The following is a 25,606-nucleotide window of genomic DNA, read 5'->3' as shown; positions in this document are numbered from 1 at the left end:
TCTGGTCGGCATCCATCTTCACCTGTTCTCCGCACTGCACACCGGAAAAAGTCACGACGTGACCATACGCGCCACAGCCTAAACCGAAAATTACTGGTCTTCTTTTTATTAGCGGTGTGGAAAATGTGCAAACAGCTCTCAGAGAGAATGGGTTGTCATGTCCACACATGCGTTTATTTATTTCATAAAATTGCTGCATTTTGCGTCGTATAATCGAATAGGCTTGACATCGCGATTGCGATGTGATTAATCGTGCAACACTACTTGCTTTGGTGCAAATGAAAGTGACAACAGGTGCACTGGAGAGGCAACACAGCAAGACAACCCCCCAAAAGTTAATGATTTCGCAAGTGGTGGCCATAGACCATTGTTCTCTCCTTATTCTTCCTGACTGATTTGTCTTCAGTTTTGTTAGGGTCCTTGTCCCTGTCTGTAGCATAAGGCATTACCTTCAACCCAATCAGGTTGCACAGGCAGTCCTGCTTCTCCAGGATTGCACATCCATATGTCGCAAGGAGGTTTGGTGTGTCTCCCAGCACAGTTTCAAGAGCATTGAGGAGATACCGGGAGACCGGTTTGGCGATGGGTCAGTAATGGTCTGGGGACCATGTGCTAGCCAATGGTTCTCTTACCACTGTTAGGTACAGGGATGAAATCCTCAGAGCCACTGTCAGACCTTATGCTGGTTTATTGGGCCCTGGGTTTCATGTGGCTAGAGTGTGTAGGCAGTTTTTAGATGATGAAGGAATTGTTGCCATTGGCTGGCCGTCACATTCCCCAGACCTAAATCCAATTGAGCACCTCTGGGACATTATGGAGCATTCGAAGCCACCAAGTAGCACCACAGACTGTCCAGGAGCTCACTGATGCCCTGATCCAGGTCTGGGAGGAGATCCCCCAGGACACCATTTGCCATCTCATCCGGAGCTTGCCCAGATGTTGCTGTGAGTGCATAGAGTCTGGGGGCCATACACACTACTGACTTGCATGAGTTGCTGTAAATGAACTTAAAGCAAGTTGGATCAGCCTGTAACTTCAGTTTTTTACATTGAGTTTTGGTGTGATTTTGAATCTAGCCCTCAGTGTGTTGATGATTTTGGTGTCCATTGACTGTTGTGACATCATTTTGTTCTTAACAAATTATAGAATGTATGTAAATAAAGATTGTTTAAATGTAATATTTCATTCATAGAGATCCATGCGTTTGTAACTCTTTTATGGTTTACAGCTCCATTGACTGTAACATCATCAAATATTCTGCTTTGTTTAACAATATCAGCTCAGGTTTTCTGCCTACATGTATTATATACACTATATATATTCTTTATCCATGTGTTGTTCCAGTTGGTTGTGGTTTTCCTGTGAAATCCTGCCTTTCAATGTTTGTTCTATCTAATGGTGTTACTGCAGTGTTATGGGTTATGTGACCATGCCAGAGGAACAGACTTCACATTTCTCAACAATATTGCTAGATAACTGTATTAATGTGGTACAAGGGTATCAAACATTTCCTGGAGGGCCACTGTCATGCAGAGTTCAGCACCAACCATAATTAAACATACCTGAACCAGCTAATCAAGGCCTTTTAGCCGGAAAAAGCGTAACGACTGCTAAGGCTGTGGTACGCAGGGAAGAAGACAAGGCTGTTTTTAATGGATGTCAATGGAGGAGAGGCTTCACCAAGCTGAATAAACCACTCTTGAGAGGAAATAGCATATAATTGAATGAATCGACAGCTCATCGGCTAATCTTCAAAATGTTTGCTCTTAAACATTCGTTTTGGATTTATCTATTTTTAGAGTTTACACTGAAAAAAATGCTGTTTTATGAGAGAAGTCACGGACAATTGCGAGACAGGTATGATTCAGTTTAAGGCACTTCTCATTCATTTGCATGGTATCCGCAAACAGTGATTGACTGTCATGCAACTCTGAACAAAATTCAGTGACGTTCAGGCTGTAATGTGATTGGATATCAAGGCATACATGATCTAAGTTAACTATTATGCTTTTTCCAATGGTAGAGCCATGGCCCCTTGTATCTCCCAATGCTAGAAACTTCCAGGCAGGAGTTTTGGAGCTGGTTGGAGCTAAACTCTGCAGGACAGTGGCCATCCAGTAGTGGAGCTTGACACGTGATGTAGTGGAACAGTTCTAGAGTTATCTAAGAATCTTAGAATTGACGTTAACTGATAGAAAATGTTGTCTTTGTAAACGTTCTCTCAGCAAACTGGAGCACCAAACAGCATTCTTCTGATGTCATGGCAAATAAATAAAGAAAAACTGGTTTTGATCATCATATATTTTGTTTATTGCATGAATCTTAGTATGATATTATCTAAATGATTCTGTAGTCAGGTTAGCAGTGCTCAGCTCTTCTGGACAGAAGGGTAGCCGGCAAAGACGGTAGTCCAGTAGTAAACCATGCGCGTTCTCAACATCTGCTTCACACTATTCCTGTTCATTTTGTTGTTGATGTCTAGGTACTTATGGTCAGTGCCGGCAAACTCGGGCCAGGCTACAGGAACACTGGACTCACCTTTGTTAGGGTCACTGTGAGGTAGAAACAAAGAAACATTTTAGCTATCATTATGCATCACAAGTGACACAAGGGTTATTATACTTAACTAAAACTAAAACCATTAAACAATATTTTTGTTACTTACAAATGTTAATTTATTTAAAAATATATTTAATTTAGTTTAACTTGATCTATAAAAAATATATATATATATAAATAAAAACGATTCCAGGGGTGTCCAAACCTGCTCCTGGAGGGCTGCTGTCCTGCAGAGTTTAGCTCCAAATTGCCTCAACACACCTGCCTGGAAGTTTTTTATTCTGCCTTTGATTAGCTGGTTCAGGTGTGTTTAATTGGGGTTGGAACTAAACTCTACAGGACAGTGGATCTCCAGGAGCAGGTTTGGACACCCCTGAACTATACAGACATTTGAAAAAAAGAAAACTAACTAATACAAATTTAAAAAACACACAACAAAATTTACAGATCCCCTAAAAAATATGCGACGGTAGGAAAAATTATATTTCAATGATTTTGCATTCTCTCACAAATGTTTTGCATTACACCAAGAAACTTTGTTCTCTCACAAAACTTTTGAGTTCTTTGCAAGCAAACGCAAATTTTCTCGGGGGAACACGAAAGTTTTGTGAGGGAACGCAAAAGTTTAGTAAAAGAACGCAAAAGCTTTGCGAGCAAATGCGGAGACTTTCAGAAGAAATGTTTTGCGAGCGATCGCAAAGTTTTTCCAGGGAAAGCAAAAGTTTTTAAATATAATTTTTCCTCTCATCTAATTTTTTTTCCACCACCATGTCCGGTTTAGAGGCTCTGTATTTTAAATTACTAAAACTATAACGGAAATTAAAATGAAATGGGGAAAAAAAACTATAATAGTATCTCCATTCTCCAATTTTCAATATCTATAACTATAGATAAGCCTTGTTTTATAGTACTCTTATATTATATATATTTTAATGTTTATAGTTGCCTCTACACATTAAAGTGGAATAACATGAAGTATTTTAATATTGTGAGTATTTTTATGTTTGTATACCCAGTTTGAGCAAAATTGGTCCAGTAGGCAATCATGTATTTGGAGACGTCACGATGGCGAGGAAAGTAGCCCAAAGGAGTCTCGAACGGCTTCCCAAACACATACTGCAGGTCGTCAGCGTGATCGGCACCCATCCAGAGTGGAAAGACAGGCATGCGAGAGGGCTCGGTGAACAGGTAGGAGTAGGTTCGTGCAGATCTAATGGAGAAAAAAGGTTGTTTTAAGGTTTCTACTTTTCAGTTCACACTTTAGAGTTCAGTAAATAAGAAGATGAAGTCAGCTTACTTGGCATGGTCAGTGTGGAGGTACAGGGCCGCTTGGGTTGGCACCAGGAAGATGTAGTCCGTCTCAATGTCCACAATTGTTTTCTTTATATCCTTATCACTAGGGTTACTACCCCAATTGGCCGTGTACTCCTGATAAGTTGCGACACCAGCGTTTTGTCCTCTAGCTTCAGACAGGGAAATCGAGAGAGCCCTGACATCTGATCTGTTATAAATCAAAAGCAGTTTTTTTTTTTTATTATGCCGTTGTTTGGATTATTAAAGGCCCCATGAAACGACTGGACAGGTGCAGTTTTTCTGCATAGGACACATCGGTTTGTCTCTTTGTTGAAAGGCCAGTTGCCTTTAGCTTACATCATTGTTTTTCCAGAAAACAAAGATTGTCATTTTTAAATGTGTATATTCTCATACAGTAAAACATACTGTATGTACTACCGTTTAAAAGTTTGGAATCAGTACGATTTAAAAAAATAAAATAAATTTAATGCATCAGGAAGGATGCATTAAATTGATAAGCTACCATACATAAACAAAAGCCACAAAACTCTGTCTCTGGTTTTATGGGGTCATTCAAAATTCTCAAAATGATTCCAGATGACTCTTTGATGTAGCACACTTACACAGAGGTGGACACCAGAGCATTGTTGATAGAGGGGACATCAACGGTAGCAAAGATGTGGCCGTCCATGTCATTGACTCCAGCGATGTAGTCAATGTCAGCAGCATTTTGGAAAAGGGTTTCAGGCTCGTCTGGGATGAAGTCACCATCGATGACGGGGGACAGAGCCAGTTTGTGCACAATGGGATCTGGAAAAGATAGTCAGATTTGATCTTTTGACTTTACGCAAACCTGCATGACTTTTAGACACTGACTTGTTCACTGGTATTCCCAGTAAAAGAACGACTAGTCGTGCAGGTTTGGTATAGAACAACTATTGCTATAGAAAGCATGTAAAGGGCTAAAACACAAGCAGCCACTCTGAATGTTCTTACCACTTGGAGATGTATTGAAGTCCACATTCCCAGCAAGAGTAACTATCTTTGGATCTGTCATCTTCAGACAAGCCACCATCCCACTATCAGTGGGACATCCTACCTTCTTTGCGATCTAAAGGTGCACACACAAACTTTGTTGTGATATCTATTCATTAATTATTAACAAACCAAAATCATTGAAATGCCAGTCTGTATATGAAACAGAACAGGTGACTTCACTTAATAAACACTTGGTTGGGAATGAGAGTAAACAAACCCCTGAGGATTTTGGGACCACTGTATATCAAATGCTAGTACTGTACACAATGCACCAGGTCTTTTTTATAATGAGTATTCAGCAATGTGGGACATTCATGAAGATGATTCTCACCTTCTCAGCAGATTGTCGTGGATTTCTGTTGACGGCCCAAGGACAGAGAGCAACACCACTCTGTGAGATAGCTCTGCGGACCAGGCCCTTGTTTTTAGGGGAAAGAATCTGTGCAGGATGGGACACACAACAGACCTTAGAACCTTCAACCTTATTATGAAGGACCTCTTATGGTTTTCATACCGATAATAAACCAAGCCCTCACGCAAACCTGTTGCCATTAGATTACATTATTTAGCCAATTTAGGAGGGCTACTTCAACAGTTTGCAATATTGTAAAGACATTTTCAAAAATGACCTCATCCTAGCAAACATGTACACACAGTCATGAAAATGTAATACATAAGCCTGCAAGCAGAATATTGTTTTTTTTGTTTATGTAGCACCTGGAAGTTTACGCTGGCTCCACCTGCTGACTCGCCAAAGAGAGTGATGTTGTCTGGATTGCCACCGAAAGCTCTGATGTTCCTGTGCACCCAAGAGATAGCGGCGTGCTGATCCCACAGGCCATAGTTTCCTATCGACCAGGACATGCTCAGATCATCATTTAAATACTACAATCAATTAATCAACCCATTCATATGCATACATATACAATGTCTATACAGTGGAGTCACTGTATAGACATTCCCCTTTAGTTGTTCCATTCCTTTACAAATCTTTTGCATTCCTCCAATAAATTAACGTTCGCTCGCAAAGAAGTTTTGCAAGTGAACGCAAGTTTCCCTTGGGAACGAAAAAGATCTGCAAAGGAACGGAACACCTAAAGGGGAATGGCGGTGAAAAAATTATGGGATGGGAGGAAAAAATATATGTCAACGCTTTTGTGTTCTCTTGCAAAAGTTTTGCTTTCTGCCGAGAAATAATGTGTTCGCTCACACAACCTTTGCATTCTCCCGAAAAACTTTGAATTCGCTTGCAACAACTCGAAAGTTTTGCGAGCAAACACAAAGTTTATACGGGGAACGCAAATATTTTGCAAGTGAACGCAAAGTTTCTCTGGACTAAAACACAACACTTTTGCATTACCAAAAAATTTTCCTCCCATCTCATTTTTTTTTATCACCATGCCCCTTCAGGGGCTTTGTAATTTTGCATACTACATGATGGAAAAAAATATGAGATAAAAAAAAAAAAACATTCTTTTACGTTCTATCCAAAAACAGTTAACATGCACTTACAATACAGTTGCGTTCCTCCCTAGAAATCTTTTCCCCTTTGGGCTGCATTTTTTCCATATACCGTGATGTACCATATTTGTATGACTTATATTCAAATGAAATTTACCAGGTGCGTCAGCATCTCCGCTGCTGAGGAATCCGAGGGCTCCGACACGGTAGTTGAACGTCACCACGATGACATTTCCTCTGTCTGCAATCTCCTGTCCATCATAAAGGTAGTTGTTCAAGAAGTTTGCACCCATCCCACCACCCATCAGGAAGCCACCACCATAGATGAACACCATAACAGGCAAATTGGTAGACACTGCAAAAAATGAGGTTTCAAGCCAGACATATTTGTTAAAATGTTGTTCTCTAGTTCATCAAAAATGAAAATTCTGTCAAAATGTTCCCATCAAACACTGCAAAACAACATTGGACCCCATTGACTTTCGTTGTATGGACAAAAATGTTTCACGCAAGTCATACAAGTTTGGAATGACATGAGGGTGAGTAAATGATGACAGAATTTACATTTTTTTGGTAAACGATCCCTTTAACATACTTTTTTTGTCTTGTGAATTAGAACAGGTTTGGGTTACCAGAACGTCCGTGAGGGACCCAGATGTTCAGGTAGAGACAGTCCTCAGCGCCCAGGACATCTTTACCGACAATATTGAGCTGCATACACCTATTTCCGTACTCAGTGGCTTTCAGGACGCCTGTGCAGGTAGAGTCAGCAAGAGTACACAGTTAATACACTCACTCACTCATTTTAGACCCTAGCTAGGCCTAATAACCAGTGCCTAAAAAGGTCTAGACAAGCTTGCACGACAGACAGGGATACACACCATCCCAGCCTGGGTGACGAACCGGCTTCGCCAATCTGCCAGGTGGAGCAGCGAATGGAATTCCCTTGAACACGTCCACGTAGCGGAAGAGTCCAACACTACGACTCTTTCCCTGTACCATCCCTCCCTCCGTGTACACAGATCCCAGCTGCAACATGTTCACAATTAAATTGACTAGAAAATTGCAGCATATAATATTTTGAGCATTTTAGCCACTTCCTGCCACAGTGTCAGGTTTAGATTACCTGCATTTTTGTTCTCTACTAAAACTTTTGCTTTTGCTCGCGAAACTGCATTGCAAATACAGAATTTCTCTGGGAGAAGTAAAAGTTTTTACTTTCTCCTTAGGGGCTACTTATTAAAGTTAAATAGATATCATTTTAATTAAAAGATTTATAATAAGACTTAGTATTATTTCTTCTTTATTAAAGGCACAATGTGTAATTCTCGCCGCTAGAGGTCGCTTATTTAAAAAAAAGGCTTAGCTTGATGACGCACGTGATTTCGCGGAATCATGGGAGTCATTGTCTTTACCTCTACAGCCGGAGGAAAAAAATCACGTTCGGGCAGAAATCACGTTCATGGATGAGCTAATGTATTAAAGATTTATTAACTTTACTGTAGTATGAAGCAGGACAGGGCTGAAAAGCCGCTGGAGCGGTACGAGGCCGCTGGAGCGATTGCTAAAGAGAGACAAGCGCGACACACGGCTCGAGAGCAGTGGAGCTTTTATTATGCCGCAGACGACCACTTCCTCTTTTTTAGGTCATGTGTATGTGTGGTAATATAATTTTATTATATTATTATTGAGCGTGTTGAAAGTTGTTATAATGCTACTCTGTGTTTGCTGCTATGCGGCTACTATGAGACACTTGTTGCACACTGCAGTAAGCTAGATCAATATTAGGCATGGTAAAACATGGTACTCGCGGTAAATCAAGAAAGCGAGATTTAAACGTTAAGACAAACTGTGTTGAGCTATATAACAATGATTAGTTTTCTGTCGATGATTGTATCCAAACAGTTGCTCACCTGTCTAATAAAACGCATAATATATTAAAGCGTCTTTGGTGTTTCTATGGTTTCTACATAATAAAACAGGAAATCGAGGGTAACGCGGGTGTGACGTCATTGATAGGCGACGCATGGACACGGTCCATGTCCTGGTTAAAATGACTTATTTCTCTGGATTTAAACTTTCTTGGAAATATTCGGGATAATGTAAGTAGCCTACACAAGTCAACAAAATATATAACATTGTTCTAGTGGTTTTGGGATATTTAATCCAAAAATCTTACATATTGTGCATTTAATTTAATACTTAACAATAACTTCATTATTAAACAAAACTACTACACTAACTGTAAAGCATAATAAGTTAAACATATACATAACTCTCAAGCATTTAATAATTCATGTCTGCATAGTATAAAAAGTCGAAGTTTTTCTTATTTTGAAATATGGATATGAACTCTTTAAATCCCCAAATTGACTATAAACCTATTAAATACAAATCTTTAATTGAATTCATATCATAACTTACAGAAGCTGCATTTGCTGTCCCCAGGATGAGGGCAACAGAGATGAAAACTCCCAGCATCACCATCGTCATCAGATAGTGGCTGCAAGTGTGGCACTGAAGGGAACTCTGTCCGCTTTTATAAACAGGCCAAATCATATCTCTGTTCCCAGGTGTTCCAAAGCCATATCTTACCCCAAAAGTACACAGTCCCTTCTAGTAACTGGACAACATGTGTGCAGTTGTGTTAAACTCTCACGAAAAATGTGTGTGTTCATTAGAGCTTTGTGTAATCTTAATGACAGAAACAAATTTTCTTTTCCATTTCAGAGAATTATTTATGAATGATAAAACATTTAAGCCACCTTGCAGAATAATTGCACAAAGACTTTTGCAATAAACAAATCAATTCACCATCTGCCAAAATGGGTAAATACAATACGGGCTAGTTGACGCTTTTATTTTCTCAATTGAACATTTCTCAGGGTTGATTTATTTTTGAAATTTACTTTCTGTATAAACACCTTAAAATGTTGGCAACAAATAAAATGAAATAAAAAAAGTTTAGGTTCTTCAGAAATCATTATACTACGCTGATTTGCTCCTAAAAAAACATTTCTGATTATTATCAATGTTGAAAAAGGTTGTGCTGCTTAATGTTTATGGATAAAATTATGCACTTTTTTTCAGGATTCTTTGATAAATAGAATGTTCAAAAGAACAGCATTTGTTTAAAATATAAATCTATTGCAACTATGTAAAAGTCTTTACTGTCAGTTTTGATCAATTTAATGCATCCTTACTGAATAAAAGTATTTAAAAAAATACCCCAAACTTTTGAAATGTTTATTTTTTTTTTATTTTTTATTTATAAATATATATAAATATGCTGGGCACCAATCAAAAAAAATATATATATGCATATAAGTATCCAAAACAAACAACTAACAATTGTGTGACTATTTTAATACTGTTAATGAACTTTCAGTTTGTCACAACTTCTCTCTTATAGTATGTCAGATACTTTTTAAAGAATTTGCTCAATCGGTTCATTTGACAAAACCATTTATTATCCAAATGAGGGTAACAAACTAATTTCTATCCGTGTACAAAGTTGTTTTTTACATTTACACATCCAATCCTTTATAAGTGCCAGACATGAAACTTAAGGGGAATTACATGTAATCTGCAATCTCAGTTTCCATTTCGTTGTCACTTGCATCAGAAGGCTTGTAATCTTCATCATCATCTTCGTCGTCTTCGTCTTCGTCTTCTCCGCTGTCAACAGTTTTGGATCTAGCTCTTGTAGGCTTTTGGGTGGATGACGCTAAATCAATAAAATATCACACAATATAAAAAAATAAAGCCATTTTTATTTAATAAATATTATTTTCCTATATTTAATTAATGCATTGTTTTTTTGTGTGTGTGTGTGTGTGTGTTTTACTTGGGCGGTTAGGTTGGACGTGTTGCTGGATCATTTCAGAAATGATATTCCTGAGATCGTCTGCCGTGTGGGGCACACACCAGCCATCTCTCTCATCACACACTTCCTCTTTTCCATCATTCATATGGATGATATTCTTTATTCTTAAAAGAAGAAAAAGAAAAGTGCTGTAAAGGTCAGGAGGAGTGGGATGGGTCTTGTAAGTGGATAAATGATTGAAAAGAAAGACATCAAAGTTCCAACCCGATCTCACAGGAAAACGTAACTATGTTACAAGATGGCGATTTCCTATTAGTGTTCTTTTAGTGTTATTAGAAATGATGTTTTTATCAATATTTTGAATAATTTTTTATTTTTATATTTTCTGTTTTAATTTTAAAGTATTAGTAATTTTGTTGTGCATTTTTGTCATTTAAAACTACACTATGTAACTTTCTTTTGTTCAAAAATGAACAAAATTTTAAAAAGTCAATACATCATCATTCTTCTTCCAAAACATGTTTTTGTTTTTGTCTGTTTTGTCCATTCACTATGGTAAGCCTATTATAAGTGTTTATATTTAAGACCTGTCAGAATGGTTTTCATGTTCGTAAATTGCATACATATGTCACTCGTCATATCCGTAAATAGAGAAAAGTTGCTCCGGCTACTTTGACGTGTGTGTATGTTGTGGGAGTGGCATAGGTTAGTTGTCAAGGAGTGTGAAAGGTTGACATGGAGCAGCTAATTCTAGTGTTGGTGTGACGGCGCTGCAGCGGTGGTTGCGTCTTCAATGAGATTTGCTGTTTATACAGCCTAAAAGAGTGTGCACACTGCAGGCTGCAATATTTCCGGCCAGCTGTGCTGCGGCTATTTCCCTTGTGCACTTCAGCACTATAAGAGAGCTACATTTTTCCTGAAAGAGCAAACACGGTTGTGACACTGTGTGTCATTCCACCCAATGCGGTCGTTACCTGGCGCCGATCAGTCACGATCGTTGACTCATGTGTCTGGGCGTCAAGCAAGCTGAGGTGGCTTTCGTGAATGAGGGCTGCAGTCCTCCCACCTGCCACCCCCATCCCCCACTCCTATCGCTAACGGGCAGCAGTGTGCGGTTCGAGGATGCAATGCCATCTCACCCACCCCCTGCTCAACTGTGGAGCCAGGTAAATGTTGCACCGCACACTTTGGGACGCTATGCCTTCCGAGTCGGGTCCCTGCGCCCCACTTCACTGCCCCTCTGCGGGTATGTTGGTGGTCCCTCTGGTCCCACTTGTACGGTCTCTGGGGGCCTGGCTAGCGCTCCCTGGCCCGTCTCGCTGGCTCACTTAGACCGTCAGACTCGGCTATGTGATTCAGTGCGCCTGGCGTCCCCCCAACTTCAGGGGTATCCAGAAGGGCAACCTGGCCCTTCACAGGCTCCAATTCAAGATGTTGATGCAGAAATGCATTTTCGAGTACATCCGTCCATGAGACTGGTTTGCAGTGATCGGCCTGAAGGACACATAGGGTTCATGTCTTGATTCTCCCTCGACACAGACCGTTCCTGCGCTTTGTGTTCGAGGGGCGGGCATACCAGTACAAAGTCCTCCTTCGGGCTGTCCTTGTTGCCTTGTGTCTTCATGAAGGTCGCAGAGGCAGCCCTTGTTCCCATGAGAGAACCTGCCGTTCGCATCCTCAACTATCTTGACGACTGGCTCATACTGGCCCAGTCACTATAGCAGTTGTGCGAAGATGTCCCGAGATGGGCATGGCAACGCGGCACGTACTGGGTGACAATCACCCCGGCCTGTAGTCGAACCCTGCGTTTCTATGGGCAGGAGTTCCACTAGAGCAAGTGTCCAGGCATGCTGCTGTCTTTACGAATGCCTCCACCACCGGCTGGGGTGCCACATACAACGGGCATGCAGCTTTGGGTATTTGGGCAGGACCCCAACTGCATTGGCACATCAACTGCCTAGAGTTGCTTGCAGTACTTCTTGCACTGGGCCGCTTCAAAACGTCACTACTAGGCAAGCACATAGTGATCCTCGGGATGGACACACTGGCACACAGCTGGCCCTGGGACCTATGCAAGTATGGTTTCCCCCAGTGAGCCTACTTGCACAGTCAGGTCTTGCTAGTTGCCCCTTTTTGGCCCAAATTTACCTGGTTCCTAGAACTCATGCTCTTCACGACACCCCCTCCCTGGCGCATTCCTCTGAGGAAGGACTTGATTTCTCAGAGACGGGGCACCTTATGGCACCCACTTCCAGATTCCTCTGGAATCTCCACATATGGTCTCTAGACGGGACACGGAGGACTTATGTGATCTACCCCAAGCGTTGGTAGACCCAGCCCATGCTTTGCTGTGTCCTGTCTGTGCTTTACGCCTGTACATGGACCGAAAGCAGAACTTCAGGACCTCAGAACAGCGCTTTGTCTGTTATGGAGGCCAGCAGAAGGGAAAGGCTGTTTCTAAGCAGAAGATGGCCCACGGAAACGTGGATGCCATCGTCTTGGCGTACCAAAACCAAGGCGTGTCGTGCCCCCTCGGGTTGAGAGCTCACTCTACCATAAGTGTTGCTTCCTCCTGGGCACTGGCGTTGATGATATATGTAGAGCTGCAGGCTGGGCGACACCCAGCACATTTGCCAGATTCTACAGTATGTGCACCGAGCCAGTGTCTTCCCGTGTACTAGCCCCAAGTGGCCAGTGAACGCCGGGTAACCACACTGTGTCTCGCTTGCTGCGCCTTTCCCCTCCTATTGACCGGATATGTGTGCTTATTTTTGCTTCTCATGTGAGTTCCCCAAACCGGCGAACACTGTTGAGTTCCTCCACCACCCTCGGCAGTCGGACGTGGGAGAGTGTCCGACGCCAGGCCTAACACACTAATGTGACTAATGTGTATTCTTTCAAGGTAAGGCTTCCCTGTTGGTGAGCCTGTGTCTTTCCCTTGGCAGAGTCCAAATGTTGGCAATTAGCTGAAATAAAGTTTACGTTTTTTTAAATATATATTTTTTTTATTTCAGTTAAAATGTATTTTATTTCAAAAGACAAAAGTTTTTATTGTTTTAGTTTCAGTTAACTATAAAAACCCTGTTTTATATGAATTCGTATGATGTGAATAGATTATTAGAAACCAGCATGAAGGCCCCTAAACACACCCATCACTGGGGCGTTAGCAGATCATACGAAAACGTACTTCCAAATGAGATTGTACAAATTAATACGAATTAGCCACAAATTCACCAGAACATAAAATACTTACGAATTGCAATGAGATTGTGTTGAAAGTTCTTACTTTTCTACATCCAGATCACACAGCTGGTAGAACATCTGCCGGTATGGAGGGAGCATTCCCTCCCGGAAAATGTAGACTGAGTCCTTGAGAGAAAGTTCCACAAAACTGTTTTAACACGCTTCCTCGACATTAGCTGCTGATCAAGGCGAAATCCACTGTGATATAAAACTTAAATTAAAAATGAAATAACTGAAAATACCTTTAGTATGTACTTGGCAATAGCAGGTTTGGGTCCTGAAGATGAAGAACTCTCCTGGGTGATGTCAGTTACGCTCGCAGGTTGAGGAACTAAAGAAGTGAACGAAACAACCATACACTACCATGAAAAGCTTTGATAATTTACAGTTAAAAAGTTTAAAATACTACACTATCATTCAAAAGTTTTGGGTCAGTACATGCTTTAAAAAAAAAAAAAAAAATGTATACTTTTTTTCAGAAAGGATGCATTAAATTGATCAAATGTGACAATAAAGATATTTATAATATGAAAGATTTCTATTTTAAATAAACATGGTTCTGTTGGACTTTCTATTCATTAAATAATCCGGAAAAAAATATGCATCACCATTTCCACAAAAATATTAAGCAGCAAAACTGTTTTCAACATTGATAATAATAAATGTTTCTTGAGCAGCAAATCAGCACATTAGAATGATTTCTAAAGGATAATGTGACTCTGAAGACTGAAGTAATGATGCTGAAAATTCAACTTTGCTATCAGAGGAATAAATTACATTTTAAAACATATTCAAATAAGAAACAGTTATTTTAAATTGAAAAAATATTTCACAATATTTTCAGTGTTTTACTGTATTTTTGATCAAATAAATGCAGCCTTGGTGAGCTTAAAAGACTTCTTTACAAAACATAAAAATTTTACCAACCCCAAACTTTTGATTAGACATCAATCTATTTAAGTTTTAAAAATCCAAAACCTCTTGGAATGTAAAGGTCAGAGAGGAAAAGGAAAAACTCATTATATAATGAACACCTTAAGGGAACACTGTGTGCCAGAACATTTATATCTGTGTTTCTGTACCTGCCCTGTTGATAGTGGTTGGGCGGCTGTAATGATAAGCGCTTCTCTTGGATTTCACTGGCATGTCATTGACACCAAATCCTACAAAGACAGAAAATTACAGGAATTATGTGTGTATTATCATTTGTACTCACATCTGGTGTCAAAAAAAGATTCTGCACTCTTTTGGACAGTTTTGTATTGCAGTCTTGGCATGTTTATGTCGAGGAATAAATCATATTTAGGACTGTTATGAATGTGTTTTGGTTGACCGCTCACCATGTTTCATTCCGTAGCGGATCCTGAAGTCTAGAACCTGGTAGATTTTTGCTTCAGGTGTTTTTCGAGGATCATATCCAAACCTGACCCACAAACTCCTCCACGGCCCTGTTAACTACACGTAAACAGTTTAATAATAGTCCAATAGTTGTTTACAGAGTAATAATGTTAATATATAATGTAGTTCTTTTTAGTTTTAGTATTTTTTTTGTGGTAATACAGCTATGTCATAATTATTCAACCCCCATTCAATGCTGCTCATTCACTTATTTGCATGGTATAGTACAAAATTGTGTTAAAACACAGTTAAGCCTTTGGAAACTCTATAATAAATATGGAGTAATGTGACCAAACTGGAACTTTTTGGACCCATGGATCAGCGGTATGTCTGGTGCAAAAAAGGCAAAGCTTATAAGCAGAAGAACACCATCTCCATGGTCAAACATGGAGGTGGTCCAGTTTTGTTATGTTGGTGCTTTGCTGTTGCAGGAAGTGAAAATCTTGACTGTATGAAGGACATCATGAATTCTTTGAAGTATCAAGCCATTTTGGCAAAGAAGGTGATGCCTTCGGTGCAGAGACTGAAGCTTGATGATCAATGGACTTTCCTGCAGGACAGCCATCCCAAAAAATACATTCAAATCTACTTAAGTTTGATTCAGGAATCAGTCGTAGAATGTTCTCGAGTGGCCTGTACAGATTTCAGATTTAAATCTCATTGAAAATATTGGGTGGAAAACCAAAGATAATCAGTGATCTGGAAGCTTTTTCAAGCGAGGAATGGGCCAAGATTGCAGTGGAAAGGTGACAGAAGCTTCTAAGCACTTACAGGCAGCGTTTATTGGAGGTTATAAAGAATAAAAGATTCTGCACAAAATTTGAGTTTTGGGGGTTGAATAACATTGTAAATGAATGTTTTTTCCCCCCATTAACTTTACATTCTCAGAATCACTCAAATGTGTATTAATACACTTTAGTTTACTGATGAATTTGTTGAATTGTTTTCATAAAATTTTATTCTCAGCAGCAAAATGTATTGCAGGTCAAGGGGGTTGAATAAATTTGATTGCAACTGTATATAGTGCGGCCCACACTAAAAATCTGGGAATAAAAATGTAATTTAAGCCTAGAAATAATCATTTTATGACTTTGAAAAACAACTTTCACTATTTCTAAGTCACTAATCAATTAAGAAAAATTGACATTGACTATGTGAACAAATATCAAATCATGGGTCTTTATTTTTTACACAAACTAAAGGATTTTATGCCAACCATGGAATTTAGGGTTACTTCTGAATGGCAGTCAATGAAGTTGGATGCCTTTTTGGCAACATAAAAGTACCTGTAGATGCTAACTGGCCCATACTAACTAACCAAACCTTGAACTTTAGTTCAGACAAACAGATTTTCCCAGCACAATCTCACACCACTGGTTGAACCAATGTTGCTATAACAGGCCACACTAACAAACAGAAAAGTTGATAGTGCCACTTAAAAAGTGTTTTTTCACCGCTAATGGCTTTCTGTGCAGTAAGATGGGTTTAGAAACTGTATTTTAACACAATGAAAAGAATACCACATTATATTTAAGTTTATTAAACCTACAGTTTTCTCTGTTAATCTACTCACCATGTAGTACGCCACATAAGGGAGGAGGTGCTTCATCTTCTCAGGGTGAACGTTGATGTTGGCCTTGACGGCATTGCGAGACCATATGGGCCTTTTCTCGAAAAGCTGTGGATTAATCAAATTAATCAGTATTTTCAAATGAAACCGCATTGGAGCACAGGTGGGATTATGATAAGATAAGGACATTTTCCCATACTATATAACCATAGTTGTTGTCCAATAGTTGCTCAAGTTGACGTTGACAGCTTTTTTAAAAACAACTTGGTTGTCAAACATCCACTCCCACGAAGCATTGAGAATTACGTAAATGAGTCTCCCTGCAACATATATGCACTCTTGTTCAAAAGTTTGGAGTCAAAAAAGATTTTTTTCAAATGTTTTTGAAAGAATTCTCTTATGCCATTTAAAATGTCATTTATTCCAATGAATTTACTTGAAATAGAAATCATTTGTAAAATTATAATGTCTTTACCGTCTCCTACTGACCACTAAACTTTTGAATGGTAATGTATCTGAATATTCTTTTTCCAATATATTGTTTTAATATTATAATCAATTAGTACAAAAATGTATTTGTTTGTTTTTTACAATGTCATCAGCTTTTTCTTCATGTGATTTTTAATTTAGGCCATCATATATTATGTAAATTTTTTTTTTTTTTGCTTCAAATCAAATGTTGCAATGTTGTGTTCATCTTAGAGATGGTTGATGTATTTAACACAATGAAAACATGTAGAACAATTTTACCAACCTGTTTGAGTTGCTGCTGTACCTTTACATCGCTAGGATGGACGCAGACCTTTTTCCAGCTGGTCACTGCAGCTTCTAGAGGTCCTGATGGAATGGTCTTGTCATCAAAGTTGACAAAAATGGCATTGTTTGGCCGGCGAGCCCGATTCGGGGCAATAAGATGATCTTTTAGGAGAACAGACTGCATTGCAGTCTCCCTGCTGTTTATTGGGAAGCAGACAAATGATGTAATCAACAAATCAAACCACCAAAAACACACATACAGCTGAACTTAGAACAGTTCGGATCATTTGCAGTAGAAACCAGTCAACTGATTTGGGAATTCAGGTCTTACTCCAGCTTACCTGTGCAATACATCCGGACGATAGTAATAATCCACAGCCGTGTCCAGGCGAGAGAAAATGGGAGGTGGAAGGAAAAGAGGCACAGGACTGTCATAGAATTCCTTCTTCTCAGGTTTGCGCAAAATGATCTTGTCGTACAAAGACATCTGGTTGCCATCTGGATCACTGTGAGTTGCCAGGTACTGGAAGTCAGCCATTCCTGAAGAATCAAGATTAAGAAGTGTGTGTATTAAAGGGATAGTCCACCCAAAAATGAAAACGTTGCCATCGTTTACATTCCAACCCTGAATACTTTCTTCGGTGAACAAATCTCGGTGCTTTTAATCTCTCTGTAGTTTTTTTGTCCATACAGTGTTGTTTGGACCACACAACGGTCTAAGAAATATCTTCTTTTGTGTTCCAACAGGGTGTGTACATGATGACAGAATTTTGATTTTTGGGTGAAGTTGGAATTGCAACTCTAACTAGAAAGTAAAGTTTGTTGGGACAAACTTTGTTGTTGATTTGACAAGCTTTAAATTTAGTAAAGTGGAAAGAAAGAAAGAGTGTTGCTAGCATGTTTTAACATGTTTTAGCACATTGCTAGCATGGATTAGCATGTTTAGCTAACATGTTTTAACAGGTTGCTAGCATGAATGAGCATGTTGCTAACCTGGTTTAACATGTTGCTAGCATGTTTTGACATGAATTAGCATGTTGCTAACATGATTTTATAATTTGCTAGCATGGATTAGCATGTTTTAACATGAGTCACATGTTGTTAACATAATTTAACATGTTGCTAACATGATTTTACACTTTGCTAGCATGAATTAGCATGTTTTAGCATTGTTCACATGTTGCTAACATGATTTTACACTTTGCTAACATGAATTAACATGTTGCTAAAATGTTTTAGCATTTTGTCCTAGGATACTCATTAAGCTTTGCCAGTGATAGACAGGTTAAATACTCTATAAGTCTTATTCATTTAAAGCCTAAGACTTTTTGTAGTTTTGATGTTTAAAGAAATCAGTATGAAAAGATATAGCAACCCGAGTCAGAACAGTCTGAAGGTCTGAGCAGAGTTTGGTGGATGTAGCTTGAAAGCCCTAGAAGGAGGTACTTTAAATTTTTGCTAAGAATAATAATAATAAGCTTAAATAGTAGATCAGTTTAACCAACATTAAAAATAAGGCTGCAATTGGATTATTGCGATTATGAAATCGCAAAGGCTGCGATTATTTGTTATGCGCAGCTTGTCAGTGACGGATGGCTCTGTGATCCATAGTAAATACTGCTCCATCTGAAAGCAATTTTTATACCTTGAAATTTATATGTGGTTCCTATAAGTCCCACTATCTCCATGCTGATTTGGGTCTCTGAACTGTTTCCTTTGCGGGTTCTGCGGCGCACTCTGAGCAGCAGGTTGGTGGAGGAGTAGCGGTTCCCATAAGCGGGATGGCAGAAAGGATCTTTCGGCCGAAAGCGGAGTTCAAGTCTTTTAGAAGAATCTGCATATGTCTGTCCAAAAAAAAAAAAAAATCCCAGATTTAAAAACAATCTACTATACACTCAGTATACACATATATAACCACCAATATATCACCATCCAATATCAAATCATTTGCTAATATAACAGAATTGAAAATCATGTAAAAGCAGCCATATTTCTCTGGGTAAATATGTCCCAGATGTCATATGATTTTTACATAATGTATAAAACACATCTGCTATGTTATTATTATTATAATTATGTAGGGAAAGGTATTCCCTAATATTGTTTAAAATCAGACAGAGTAAAATACAATGACACAAACAAATCAGTCAAAGTAATACAGTACTGTGCAAAAGTCTTAGGCACGTTAATATGTGCCCCATTGATTGGGGGGGGGGGGGGGGGTATTAACATGCCTAAGACTTTTGCACAGTACTGTACATCTAAAAGTATTCCTTAAATGACACAAGGAAGGGACATCACAATTATTGTACTATAATATAATAAATAAAACCATGGAAGGCAAAGCATTTATGTCAGAGTCTTTTCTCCTCAGATGTCATTTACATCAGCCATGTAAAGAATTAATGTAAGTCACAAGGACTGATCTAAAAATCACTCTGAAATTCAACAAAAATTCAGGTTCAGCCTAAATGAACACACAGTCTAAAAGCACGTGTCTTTTTCATTTAACGTTAAAGCACCAATGCAATATGATCACCTTGGACACTCCCTCTACGCCGCCAATGCTGTCCAGCATTCTGTCCACATTGTTTACGACTCCCGGGTATTCAACACACACTAGATTAGTATCAGGCAGGAAAAGTGTAGCTGTATTTCCTGACACAACAGTTGTATCTTTGCTTTCTCCTTCTGTGCGTGGGGAGGCCGGATTGTTTGTAATTGTATGATCCATTTTCACACGATTTTTGTTCGACGCTTATGCATGACGAAAATCCATCTTTTCAATGGTGTATTTCTATTAAATTGTGTCTTGGTAAACAGCGTACATGAACGTGTCCGCTTGTGAAAACCATCCGGGTAGAACTGCAGGCCAGGAGGAGAAGGAACGTTTGTTCCGGCTCTCCGTGCGCATGCGCAGTAACAATCAGCAAGCATGGAGGACGTGAGCCGCTGAAGGTTTTTACAATAAAATCACCCTGGACCTCCAAATAAAGTAAGATATTTGAAATTGCCACATATTTAAACGTATAGTGGTGTTGTAAAAAGCAATGTTGCTCTAATAAACCGACAAGCTTATGTTGATGGACATTTTTGGACAGGACCCTCTCAATGGCCAGTCGAAAAAAAACAAACATTTAAAACATTTGTAGAAAATCAAAGAGCCATTTGTCTCGAGTAACGTTATCTGGAAAATAAATATTTGTGCATCGCGATGATAATCAAATATTAAGTAGCACGTAAAAGTTTGTGAAAGAATTATACTGATGCAATGAGAACATAAATGTTGTAAACATCACTCGAAGTAGTTGTCACATAGAAGTTTGTTAACGTTACTTGTTTTTGATTTATTAACTTACCCAATGAGACATATATGAGTATGTCAAACCTCAACTGTCAAACCTAATGTAAGAACCTCAGAACGGTTTTAGCTTAAATGACAGTAACGTTACTTCACTAATGTCTTATTGTAAATCATAATATAATAATAATAATAATATCATATATATTATAAAATTAATACACAGAGAAAGATGATGTGCAGATCGAGAATTAGCGTAACAGTATACTTCTAATGATATATTAAAAATTATTACACTTTATGTATGTTTATTTAACATGATGTATGTATGTATGTATGTATGTTCGTGGTCAAATCGATTAATCAAGATAATTGCATCTAACATAAAAGTTTGAATATATATACACACACACACACACACACACACACACACACACATATATATATATATATATATATATATATATATATATATATATATATATAAAAATATTTTTTTCCTCTAAACAGAGAAAGATGATGCGCAGATCGAGAATTAGCGTCCGCCCCAATGTGAAGCCCACAGGCCGAGCTCCGGTAGCCTCTCAAGAGAATGTTCAGCCTCCCCTGGGTCCTGCTGACTCTGCTCCTTCTGAGGGGTCAGAGGTCATGGCTGAGAAGTTGAAGACTGACCCACCTATAGCATTGGAGCGGACTAATGGGGAAGCCTCTCAGAGCAGCAGCTCTAATAACCAGTTGGAGGCCATTAGCCATGGAGCGTGAGTCTGAACCTTCAGTCTTATAAATTATGTTTATTAAACAGCAATTTTGTAAATCTGAATGTGTACAATTTTTTTAACTTTTAGAATCATTTATTTGGAGTAAAGACATACCGTATGAGACATATTTCAACTTTATATTTTGAAATGAAAATTTACATTCATGTATTATGGTGTTCCGGGGACACACTTAACAACTAGCTGAAACATTCTAGAGTGACTGAACACACTTACAGACTGTTTCCAAAAACTGCAGCAGATTTTAAACACCAACTGTGAAAACAGACTGAATGCGACTCTGTGCGTTTGGGCAAGATCAGTCGTAAGTATCAAATTGCGTTCATAATTGTCCTTACAGTCGTTAAGTGTGTCCTCGGCTGTAGTTAATGTTGTTAAATATATAGATATTTCGATATACATCGATACTGAAATATCGGTTCCAATACTCCTTTTTTGCAATATTGATATTCAGAAATTCCAGTAACACTAATGGTATTATCTTTGGTCCTGTGACCAAAACGTTTCCTTTACGGTTTTTCACCATTTTTTTTCATTTTAAATGATCTTTCAATTATTAAATTAAAATTAAATTAAATTAAATTAAAGTTCAAATATTCCATTAAGTTGTCAATTAATGTAGGTCATAAAAAATGCATGTCTGTTAATTACTAATTAGAGGCAATACATTTTAATTGTAGCAATTATCATAGCATACTGCTAAAGCTGCTTTAAGAATTTTGATGTTCCTCAGAATTTTCTTTGTAAGCTTACTACTACTAGTACTAGATTTTGTCATATCATTACTTTATGCAAGAGAAATTGCCAGTTTTATCACTGATTCTTTGCTTCACAACAGGGATGTAGCATCTAAAACTTCTGATGCCCAGGATTCAACAAGCACCTCTGTGACTTCTGGCCCTCAGAGGAGGAAACGCTTCACAGCTCTGCCCAACTTAGCCAAACCACGAGCTTCCCCAGCCTCCTCTAGGACTCCTAAATCACCATCCAAGTCCCCTGTAAAACCAGTAACACCCAGTGAGACTGAAACATCAACCCCCACTGCAGAGACTTCGCTTCAGATACCTGAGCCTGGCCACAACTCCAGTGCTCCAGGAAGACGGAGACCTCCTGGAGGGGGCAGACCGGCCAAGGTACAGCTCATCCCTGCAGTCCCACTGCGGAATGACCGAGAGACAGAGACTCATGAGGATGGGGGATTGGAAGACACTGTTGTACCGTTGACCGTCCAACAAGGGGAGTCCCAACGTCCCCTTAGAACTTCCAAACCTGATACTATTTTGGTTCATGAAAACCCTCCAAAGTGTCCGGTTCCTCCTGCTGTGGAAGACATGGTCACACAGCAGGAGAGTGATTCTGAGCCACCTCTGGGACAAAGCCAAACTGATCTGTTAAGAGAAAGACTTAAAAAACTTCAGTCACCATTGAAAATTCTCAAATCGTTAACAACTCTGAACGACCCGGCAGACATGGTGAAGTTAGCTCAGGCACGGAAACTTCGGGAGCTTCTTAAAAAAGAAATGAACAAAGACAAGGTGTGTATGTGCTTTACATTAGTTTGTTTTTTTGTTGTGTGCAAAGAAAAAAGGTGGTTCTGGGTTTGATCTGTGCAAAAAAAAAAAATCTTTTGATCTTTATAATGTGCATGTATATATATATATACATATATATATATATATATATATATATATATACATATATATATACATATATATATATATATATATATATATATACACATATATATATATATATATATATATATATATATATATATATATATATATATATATATATATATATATATATATATATATATATATATAATGTCAGTATTTAGGTGTGCTATGCAAAAGCTGATATATTGGTAAAAAATAAAGAATAAAAATCTATTCAAAAATAGTCAAGGCAAGTTTTCCCTTAATTGATTTTCTTAAGTAATTTGCATTTTTATGCTCCAATATGACAATACATACAGACATTATATTGAATGGCAATATTTACCTATTTACACTACCGTTCAAAAGTTTGGAAGAAATTTGTTAATGTTTGTTGTGAAAGAAGTCTTTTCTGCTCACCAAGGCTGCATTTATTTAAACAAATATACAGTAAAAACAATAATATTGTGAAATATTATTAGAGATTATTAAAACTGCTTTCTATTAAAGATATTAATATATCTTAAAATGTCATTTATTCCTGTAATGCCAAAGCTGAATTTTAAGCATCATTACTTCATTCAGTGTCTCATGATCCTACAGAAATCATTCTAATATGCTGATTTGCTGCTCAAGAAACATTTCTTATTAGTATCAGTGTTGAAAACTTAATACATGTATACATTAAGTTTTGTCCCAGGCTAAATAGGATTTTCACTGAATCACAATTGAATCAATTGGACTGTCACTTTATGTGGAATATAAGGGAATTATTTCAATGCTTTTAAAATGCTACTCTGACCTCTCCATTGACACTTGAATCTAGGAAGACAAGAAGAAACCAAAGTTGGGAAACAAAGAACGCAAGGCACCTAAAGATCACACCAAAATGACCATGAGAGAGCTGATCTATTACCTGCCTGTTTCCAACCCGATGAAGTACGTGCTGTTCTTAATTCCTTTGTGTGTTTAGGAAGTCCATGTGAACGCAAGTGTTGATATTGGATTTGTGATGCATGTAATGGGGTGTGCAGGGATTAAGACAAACTGATTATTGACAAAGTGTTTTCTAGTTCAATGCCTTGGTTTTCTGTACAGGTCTTTCACAGATGAAGAGCAAAAAGCATCAGAGACAGAACTAGATGACTCTCCTACACCAACGTAAGCCTAATCACCCTGTCAGTCTCCAAATAGTGCACATATGCCATCAAGATGTCTATTCAATGCGGATGGTGTATTGCAGGCATTTAAAAAATTCTTATGATTTAGATTGGATGTGAATTAACATAACTTTGTATTATTATTATTTGCCCTTAAAAGCTTTGTATAGAGTGCTATTATGCTATTTTAAAGGCTCCTAATTCAGTTTTGAAGGTCTCCTACAATAGGTTTACATGCATCCAAGTCAAAAAACACTTTGATTTTCTCATAATATACATTGCAGCATCACCTCTTTTCTCAGTGTCTGAAAGGCTTCGATTAAAGGATTTGGTCTCTCTAAACCCCTCCTTTCCGAGATCCAACTCTGCTCTGATTGGTCAGACGGCCCAGTCTGTTGTGGTTGGTCTTCTGCTTACAGTGCGTGCACTGAACAAAACGCTCATTACCATATCTGAACTTCAGCTCCGGAGGCTTCCTCAGCACTTGATACACAGTGATACGAGCAGTAACGATGGAGTCGGTTTTACCGTATCATTTCAAGCCTGAGTCCTCATCCTTTGGAAGTGCACTCAAAGAGGAAATGCTTTTGTTGACATCATCTTTTGACATGTCATCAACATGAACCAAACTAGGGTCAAACTAGACGTTGTTTGCGGGGTTCGTGCAGGCAGTTCAGAATCGGTTCTTTCTTTTGGGAGACAATAACACCATTCATTGTGCACTTTGATCTTTAAAACTTTGCAGACCTATTGCATTCACAAACAGCTAAATACCGTTACATGAATAGTCAAATCCAGAAAAGGCATAATAGGGGCACTGTATTAAAAATATGGCATTATGTTTAAACCATCATCTGAACTTCTCGTTTCTCTTTAGTTCTTCTAAGACTCCAGCTGCTCCATCAGTTCAGGAGACGGTGGCAGAAGATGCTGGTCATGAGGAAGACGAGGAGAGAGTGGACGAAACTCAGCCGGAGGAGGAAGAACCTCTGGTAGTTCCCAGGGTGAAGGTGGCGGAGGATGGCTCTCTGATTATAGACGAGGAGAGGTCAGTGATGTTCCTTTTTATCCTGAGCTGCTGTTCATGGAGAAGTGTAGTCCAGGAATTAGTAAAGGTGAAGTGTGCAGTGTTTCCAATGTTAAAATGCGTTTTATTCTGTTGTGTGGGTGTGTGTAGTTTAACAGTCCAGGTGTCAAGGGCAAAAGGACCCAATCCGGCAGAAGACAGAGATCCCATATTTGAACGTGGTTCTACCACCACGTACTCCAGCTTTAGGAAGGGCACCTACACCAAACCCTGGTCCAGTGGAGGTCAGAAGTCAAACACAGTGCAACTCTTAATTTAAAGTGTGTCGTATGTATTTCATTCATATATTTTTTTGTGTCTATTCCAGAGACTGAATTGTTTTTCTTGGCCATCAGCATGGTGGGGACGGACTTCTCCATGATTGGTCAGCTTTTTCCACACAGAGGTCGATTGGAGATTAAGGTGGTCACAATATCTTTGTGTTTTGTGCTCTTGTATATGCATGTATTCATATCACTAAACACTTGTATGCTTGATATA

The 25,606-nt window shown here is 38.6% G+C and overlaps 3 protein-coding genes across 10 annotated transcripts in view; 1 reads left to right on the top strand and 2 right to left on the bottom strand.

Moving 5' to 3' along the window:
* Nucleotides 1-2,289: 2,289 nt before the first annotated feature.
* On the bottom strand, nucleotides 2,290-8,844 carry LOC308705592 (bile salt-activated lipase-like; the record flags this gene model as incomplete). The annotated part of the gene is made up of 11 exons (XM_081390679.1): nucleotides 2,290-2,552; nucleotides 3,572-3,769; nucleotides 3,857-4,060; nucleotides 4,476-4,662; nucleotides 4,849-4,963; nucleotides 5,222-5,329; nucleotides 5,608-5,738; nucleotides 6,509-6,706; nucleotides 6,984-7,103; nucleotides 7,233-7,380; nucleotides 8,776-8,844. The coding sequence occupies 11 exons, from the start codon at nucleotides 8,842-8,844 to the stop codon at nucleotides 2,369-2,371; spliced, it is 1,662 nt and encodes a 553-aa protein (XP_081246805.1). The 3' UTR covers nucleotides 2,290-2,368.
* Nucleotides 8,845-9,621: 777 nt separating this feature from the next.
* On the bottom strand, nucleotides 9,622-20,081 carry gtf3c5 (general transcription factor IIIC, polypeptide 5). The gene is made up of 11 exons (XM_081390182.1): nucleotides 19,684-20,081; nucleotides 18,790-18,988; nucleotides 17,486-17,684; nucleotides 17,143-17,341; nucleotides 16,392-16,496; nucleotides 14,761-14,875; nucleotides 14,503-14,583; nucleotides 13,663-13,751; nucleotides 13,464-13,546; nucleotides 10,199-10,341; nucleotides 9,622-10,078 (listed from the first exon to the last, which is right to left on the bottom strand). The coding sequence occupies exons 1-11, from the start codon at nucleotides 19,876-19,878 to the stop codon at nucleotides 9,927-9,929; spliced, it is 1,560 nt and encodes a 519-aa protein (XP_081246308.1). The 5' UTR covers nucleotides 19,879-20,081; the 3' UTR covers nucleotides 9,622-9,926.
* LOC308705258 (uncharacterized protein) overlaps nucleotides 19,973-25,606 on the top strand; it is a 19,661-nt gene continuing 14,027 nt past the window's right edge. For all 8 annotated transcript variants that reach the window (XM_081390174.1, XM_081390173.1, XM_081390178.1 and 5 more), the window contains exons 1-8: nucleotides 19,973-20,139; nucleotides 20,956-21,203; nucleotides 22,060-22,756; nucleotides 23,706-23,818; nucleotides 23,978-24,040; nucleotides 24,917-25,087; nucleotides 25,217-25,350; nucleotides 25,434-25,528. In XM_081390174.1, the coding sequence (XP_081246300.1) occupies nucleotides 20,962-21,203; nucleotides 22,060-22,756; nucleotides 23,706-23,818; nucleotides 23,978-24,040; nucleotides 24,917-25,087; nucleotides 25,217-25,350; nucleotides 25,434-25,528 (1,515 nt within the window). In that variant the 5' untranslated portion in view covers nucleotides 19,973-20,139; nucleotides 20,956-20,961. The remainder of the gene's footprint in view (nucleotides 20,140-20,955; nucleotides 21,204-22,059; nucleotides 22,757-23,705; nucleotides 23,819-23,977; nucleotides 24,041-24,916; nucleotides 25,088-25,216; nucleotides 25,351-25,433; nucleotides 25,529-25,606) is intronic.

This window comes from Scardinius erythrophthalmus (assembly GCF_964197995.2).
Source record: "Scardinius erythrophthalmus genome assembly, chromosome: 17".
NCBI classification, from domain to species: Eukaryota; Metazoa; Chordata; class Actinopteri; order Cypriniformes; family Leuciscidae; genus Scardinius; species Scardinius erythrophthalmus.
Note: the sequence above shows the minus strand (reverse complement) of the source record. Positions and strands in the feature narration are given on the sequence as shown.

What these genes read in the sequence shown, in the direction of transcription:
- gtf3c5 (XM_081390182.1), bottom strand. Translation starts at nt 19,878, where the DNA reads ATGGATCATACAATTACAAACAATCCGGCCTCCCCACGCACAGAAGGA. An exon ending in AACCACATATAAATTTCAAG is followed by an intron (nt 17,685 to 18,789) that starts GTATAAAAATTG and finishes TTGATTCTTCAG; the next exon opens with GAATGGCTGACTTCCAGTAC. An exon ending in CTTATGTGGCGTACTACATG is followed by an intron (nt 14,876 to 16,391) that starts GTGAGTAGATTA and finishes GTTTACGTGTAG; the next exon opens with TTAACAGGGCCGTGGAGGAG.